This window comes from Meles meles, chromosome 20 (assembly GCF_922984935.1).
Source record: "Meles meles chromosome 20, mMelMel3.1 paternal haplotype, whole genome shotgun sequence".
NCBI lineage: Eukaryota > Metazoa > Chordata > Mammalia > Carnivora > Mustelidae > Meles > Meles meles.
In genome coordinates, this window is record NC_060085.1 from 11,500,361 (window position 1) to 11,506,701 (window position 6,341).

Sequence of the window (6,341 nt, forward strand, 5' to 3'; positions counted from 1 at the left end):
CTACAAAATGTGAACACACCATTGTTTATTAGTCACAATCTCTCTCTTAAATTCGTTTTATTATCCCCATATTATCTTCAGAAATAAGAAAACTGAGGCTCAGGGGCATTAAATTTTAATAAGTTATGGAACAAAGTAGTTAAAGTTTATTGTGCACTTTCTGGAGTTATATAGACACAGAATTATTTGGTATGTAATCTATGCATAAAACGGTATACTTTTTTTAAAAAATCATTATTTTATTTGTTTATTTTCAGTGTAACAGTGTTCATTGTTTTTGCACCACACCCAGTGCTCCATGCAGTATGTGCCCTCCTTATTACCCACCAGCTGGTTCCTCAACCTCCCACCCCCCCCACCCCTTCAAAAACTTCTGGTTGTTTTTCAGAGTCCATAGTCTCTCATGGTTCATTTCCCCTTCCAGTTTCCCTCAACTCCCTCTCCTCTCCATATCCCCATGTCCACCATGTTCTTTGTTATGCACCACAAATAAGTGAGACCATATGATACTTGACTCTCTCTGCTTGACTTATTTTGCTCAGCATAATCTCTTCCAGTCCCATCCATGTTGCTACAAAAGTTGGGTATTCATCCTTTCTGATGGAGGCATAATACTCCATTGTGTATATGTACCACATCTTCCTTATCCATTCATCCGTTGAAGGGCATCTTGGTTCTTTCCACAGTTTGGCAAGTTGGTGCAGCCACTTTGGAGAACAGTGTGGGGATTCCTCAAGAAATTAAGAATAGAACTTCCCTATGACCCTGCAATTGCACTGCTGGGTATTTACCCCAAAGATACAGATGTAGTGAAAAGAAGAGCCATCTGTACCCCAATGTTTAAAAAAATCATTTTTTACTGAAGTGTAGCTGACAAAAAGTTACATTTGTTTCTGGTGTGCAACTTAGTGGCCCAACCTTCAACTCTTTATGTTACATTGTGTTAACCACAAATGTCAAGCTTATACTTTAAATAGGTGCTCTTTGTTATATACAATTATATTTCAGTGATACAGTTGAAAGGTAGGAATCTAGTGAAGCATGGCTGAGGGTAGGATCTAGAGCACTGGCATAGGTGATTCACACTGAACAGGAATGGACAATATCTCTCCTAACAAGAAAGAATGCAAAGTATCTATAGGCTATGGGAAAAATGAAATTAAATTAAGGCAATTCACCTTGGGCATGTCTGCTCTAAATCAGTGTCTGGTGCTGATTTTATATTCAGAGTACTCTTTCCCAAAGAATGAACAACGCCTAATGTGAGTAGAAGATAGGAAATCATAAAAAAATAACTGTTTGTGTTGTAATAAGAAGAAGGTTTTGAAGTTTTGCATCATCGTATTTAGGTTATCCTGACACCAAGAGTATACCTGGTCCATCTACTTGTTCCAGCTTCTCTTTCCATAGGGCTCCACCAGGAGATACAAACTTGCTCATCAGTGTTTGCAGTGGCTGTGGTAGGCTTTCTGGACAGGGAGCTGACTGACAGAATAAAAGCAGGAAACAGGTTCAAAAACACAAGAGTTTCTTTTTTGAGTAAGTGCCTGACTTTAACCTTTTTGGTTGTAATGTAAGTGCCTGACTTGAAGCTTTTGATTTCTGAGGCATGCATTTCAAAGGCAGTCGGATTGAGTAACCACACTATTAGGTGTGGGACACAATTACCAGATAAGCCCTCAGGTTGCCCAGTCCAGAAGGACCTCTTCAAAAAGCCCTGGGCAACCTCAATACTGACACATGATTGAGCCTGACTTTCCCCATTTAGCACCCAAATTCTAATCATATAAAAATCTCCAATAAAGTGTGAATCCACAAACTGCTAATCACTCTGGACATTGACCCTAATAAAGGTTGATCCCTCAGAGGGGCTCTGCCTCTCCCTCTCAAACATCTGTCCACCTCTGAGACCTCCATGAATGGCCTTTGAGACCCCTCGTGCCCTCTAGGACCTGTGATTAATAAACCTGATTTTGTTAGAGTTCTCTGATGGGTGTTGCTGAGTTGTGTCTTGCAGTCACAGTAAGAACCCAAGGTCTGGTCCAGCCAGAGCAAGTCTCTGGTCAGGGAAGCATCTGTGGGAATGTCCGCAAGCACAGGGGTGTGGGAGAGTGCCTGGGATTTCCTAGCCTGAGCATCCCTGCCAGGAGCCTGACACTTAAACAGAACAGTAATAGAGTCCACCTTATCAGGAAGAGGATTGAGAATATGATGTAAAAAGCCTGGCAGACTCAAGGTGAAAACTATGGTTTTGTATTTTTCATCTACAAATATTTTACATGAAAGACTTAGTGGCCAAGTGTAGTTATTTCCAAATGAAGAATGAAACTCATGACTATTCTTTTGGGAAATCTAGGGAAAATTTACTTGGCATGATATAAGTCATTGAAATGAAATTATTTTTAAGAAATCCAACTTGTACCATTTAAGATACAGAAATTCCCAGGCATCTGTGACCAAGGTTCAGGAAAATATTGGGATTGTATAAAAGTGGACAATGTAGAATACTGTTGACATCACACAGAACAGAAGGTTAATAAGTGAGTTACTTAAATGTGTGGAAAACTTGAATTCAAACAATTGGAAATTCCAGGAAACAAACAGAAGGCACAGATTCCAATTTCCTAGTCAGATAAAAGAAAAGTGGTTCCTGGCTATGAGACTCTGAGCCCTGAAATCATGGGCATTTCTTCAACCCAAGAACCATTGGCCTTTACATCACTGGAATCCCAGTGATTCTTTTCAGAGCCCTCTTTATGTCTCTGTTCCTCAGGCTATAGATGAAGGGGTTCAGCATGGGCGTGACCACTGTGTACATCACTGAAGCTACTGCACTTGCGTGGGATCTCTGGGTAGCTGCAGAGCTAAGGTACACTCCTAGGCTTGTACAATAAAATAAGGAGACAATAGAGAGGTGAGATGTACACGTGGAAAATGCTTTATACTTGCCCTGAGTTGATGAGATTCTATGTATGGAGGAAATGATCTTAGAGTACGAATAAAGGATCCCAGCAAGGGGACCACCACCCAGCAGCATAATTCCCAAATTCATCACCATGTCATTAAGAAAGGTATTAGAACAGGCATGCCCAACTACCTGGTTGAGTTCACAGAAAAAATGGGGGATTTCCACCTCTGTACAGAAGGACAGCTGCAACAACATCAAACTCTGTAACAAGGAATTCAGAACACTGATGACCCAGGACACCAGAACCAGCAGTCCACAGTGGTGGGGATTCATGATGACCGTGTATTGCAAGGGGTGACAGATGGCCATGAAGCGGTCATAGGCCATCACAGTCAGGAGAAAGTCATCCCAGTCTGCAAAGACTATGAAAAAATACATCTGTGTGATGCAGCCTGCATAAGTTATGACTTTGCTCTGAGTCTGGATGTTCCACAGCATCTTGGGGATGGTGGTGGAGGTAAAACAGATGTCTACAAAGGACAGGTTGGCCAGGAAGAAGTACATGGGGGTGTGTAGGTGAGAATCAGATCTGACAGCCAGGATGATGAGCACGTTTCCAAACACAGTGATCAGGTACATGGAGAGGAAGAGCCCAAATATGAAGGGCTGTAGTTCTCGTTCCTCTGATAATCCCAGAAGAAGAAACTCTGAAATTCCTGTATCATTGTCTGCTTCCATGTAGTAGTGGTGACTACAAGGAAAGAAAAAAAAAGAACATAAAAGTTTTCAAGTAAATGGCCTCCTTTAATTTATTAACCTTTATTTTTAATTTTTAAAGTTTTTCTTTAAGTGTCAGTTAGTTAACCAACAATGTAATATTTGTTTCAAATGGACAATACAGTGATTCAATACTTCCATACAATGCCAGGTGCTCATCACAAGTCCCCTTTTAATTCCCATCTCCCATGTCACCCACACACCACCAACTCCCCTCTGGTAACCAGAAGGGTGTTCCCTATAGTTAAGAATTTCGTTCTTCTAGTTCCATCCACGTCATTGCAAATGGCAAGATTTCATTTCTTTTGATGGCTGCATAGTATTCCATTGTGTATATACTAGAGGGTATCATGCTTAGTGAAATAAGTCAATCGGAGAAAGACAACTATCATATGATCTCCCTGATATGAGGACATGGAGAAGCAACATGGAGGGTTAGGGGGATAGGAGAAGAATAAATGAAACAAGATGGGATTGGGAGGGAGACAAACCATAAATGACTCTTAATCTCACAAAACAAACTGGGGGTTGCTGGGGGGGTGGGGTTGGGAGAGGGGGAGGGGGTTATGGACATTGGGTAGGGTATGTGCTATCGTGAGTGCTGTGAAGTGTGTAAACCTGGCAATTCACAGACCTGTACCCCTGGGGATAAAAATACATTATATGTTTATATAAAAAAAAATTGGAAGGGGTGGCGAACCATAAGAGACTATGGACTCTGAAAAACAACCTGAGGGTTTTGAAGGGTCAGGGGTGGGAGGTTGGGGGAACAGGTGGTGGGTAATAGGGAGGGCACGTTTTGCATGGAGCACTGGGTGTTGTGCAAAAACAATGAATACTGTTACGCTGAAAAAATAAATAAATTTTTAAAAAGTCTCTTTCTTGCTTTTTCTCCTTTCTTTTATTTCCCCTATTCTTATTTGTTTTGTTTCTTAAATTCCTCATACAACCAAAACCTTGTGGCACTTGTCCTTCTCTGACTGACTCCTTTCACTTAGCATAAAACTCTCTAGCTTCTATCGTGAGTGCTGTGAAGTGTGTAAACCTGGCGATTCACAGACCTGTACCCCTGGGGATAAAAATGCATTATATGTTTATAAAAAATAAGAAATAAATAAAAAAAATTAAAAAAATACATTATATGTTTATAAAAAAAATTGGAAGGGGAGGCAAACCATAAGAGACTATGGACTCTGAAAAACAAACTGAGGGGGGGGGAGGAGTCAAGATGGCGGAGAAGTAGCAGCCTGAGACTACATCAGGTAGCAGGAGATCAGCTCGATAGCTTATCTAAACATTGCAAACACCTACAAATCCAAGGGGAGAGCGAAGAGAAGAAGAACAGCAACTCTAGAAACAGAAAATCAACCACTTTCTGAAAGGTAGGACTGGCGGAGAAGTGAATCTAAAACGACGGGAAGATAGACCGCGGGGGGAGGGGCCGGCTCCCGGCAAGCGGCGGAGGAACGGAGCACAAAATCAGGACTTTTAAAAGTCTGTTCCACTGAGGGACATTGCTCCAGGGGCTAAACCGGGGTGAAGCCCACGCGGGGCCAGCGTGGCCCCAGGCCCCGCAGGGTCACAGAAGGATCGGGGGTGTCGGAGTGTCGGAGAGCTCGCAGGTATTAGAACGGAGAAGCCGGCTGGAGAGACAGAGACGAGGACTAAACTCTCAGCTTGGGGTTACCTTGAACTGGTCGCGGGCTGGGTGAGCTCGGAGCGCGGCTAGAGGCTGGGGATACGGGAGTGATTGGGTGCTGTCCTCGGGGGCGCACTGAGTGTGGGGCCCCAGGCTCTCGGCTCCTCCGGGCTGGAGACTGGGAGGCCGCCATTTTCATTCCCGTCCTCCGGAACTCTACGGAAAGCGTTCAGGGAACAGAAGCTCCCAAAAGCGAACCCGAGCCGATTACTTAGTCCGGCCCCCGGTAAGGGCGGTGCAATCCCGCCTCGGGCAAAGACACTTGAGAGTCACTACAACAGGCCCCTCCCCCAGAAGATCAACAAAATATCCAGCCAGGACGAAGTTCATCTATCAAGGAGAAAGCAGATTCAATTCCTAAGACAGCAGAGCAATTCCAGAGGAGGAGAAAGCAAAGCACGGAACTCATGGCTTTCTCCCCATGATTCTTTAGTCTTGCGGCTACTTCAATTTTTTTTTCTTTTTTCAATTTTTTTTTCTTTTTTCTTTTTTCTTCTTCTGCTAAATTTTTTTAAACTTTTACCCTTTTCTTTTTTAACGTTTTTTGACTAGTTCATCTAAATATATATATTTTTTCTTTCTTTTTTATATTTTTTATTTGTTTTATTTTTTAAATTTTTTTCTTTCTTTTTTTTTTTTCTTTTTTTTTCAGAAGCTGTTTTTACCGCTTTCTCCCCCCCCACAATTTGGGGTCTCTTCTGATTTGGTTACAGCGCATTTTTCCGGGGTCTTTGCCACCCTTTTAGTAGTTTATTTGCTCCTTCATATTCTCTTATCTGGACAAAATGACAAGGCGGAAAAAATCACCACAAACAAAAGAACAAGAGACAGTACCGAAGGCTAGGGACCTAATCAACACAGACATGGGTAATATGTCAGATCAAGAGTTCAGAATGACGATTCTGAACATTCTAGCCGGGCTCGAAAAAGGCATGGAAGATATTAGAGAAACCCTCT

At 42.3% G+C, this 6,341-nt stretch overlaps 1 protein-coding gene across 1 annotated transcript; it reads right to left on the bottom strand.

Annotated features, from left to right (window-relative positions):
- Nucleotides 1–2,713: 2,713 nt before the first annotated feature.
- LOC123932701 (olfactory receptor 7A17-like) lies at nt 2,714–3,676 on the bottom strand. The gene has a single exon (XM_045991240.1). It carries the CDS (start codon nt 3,644–3,646, stop codon nt 2,714–2,716), a length of 933 nt encoding a protein of 310 aa, XP_045847196.1. The 5' UTR covers nt 3,647–3,676.
- Nucleotides 3,677–6,341: the final 2,665 nt, after the last annotated feature.

What these genes read in the sequence shown, in the direction of transcription:
- LOC123932701 (XM_045991240.1), bottom strand. Translation starts at nt 3,646, where the DNA reads ATGGAAGCAGACAATGATACAGGAATTTCAGAGTTTCTTCTTCTGGGA.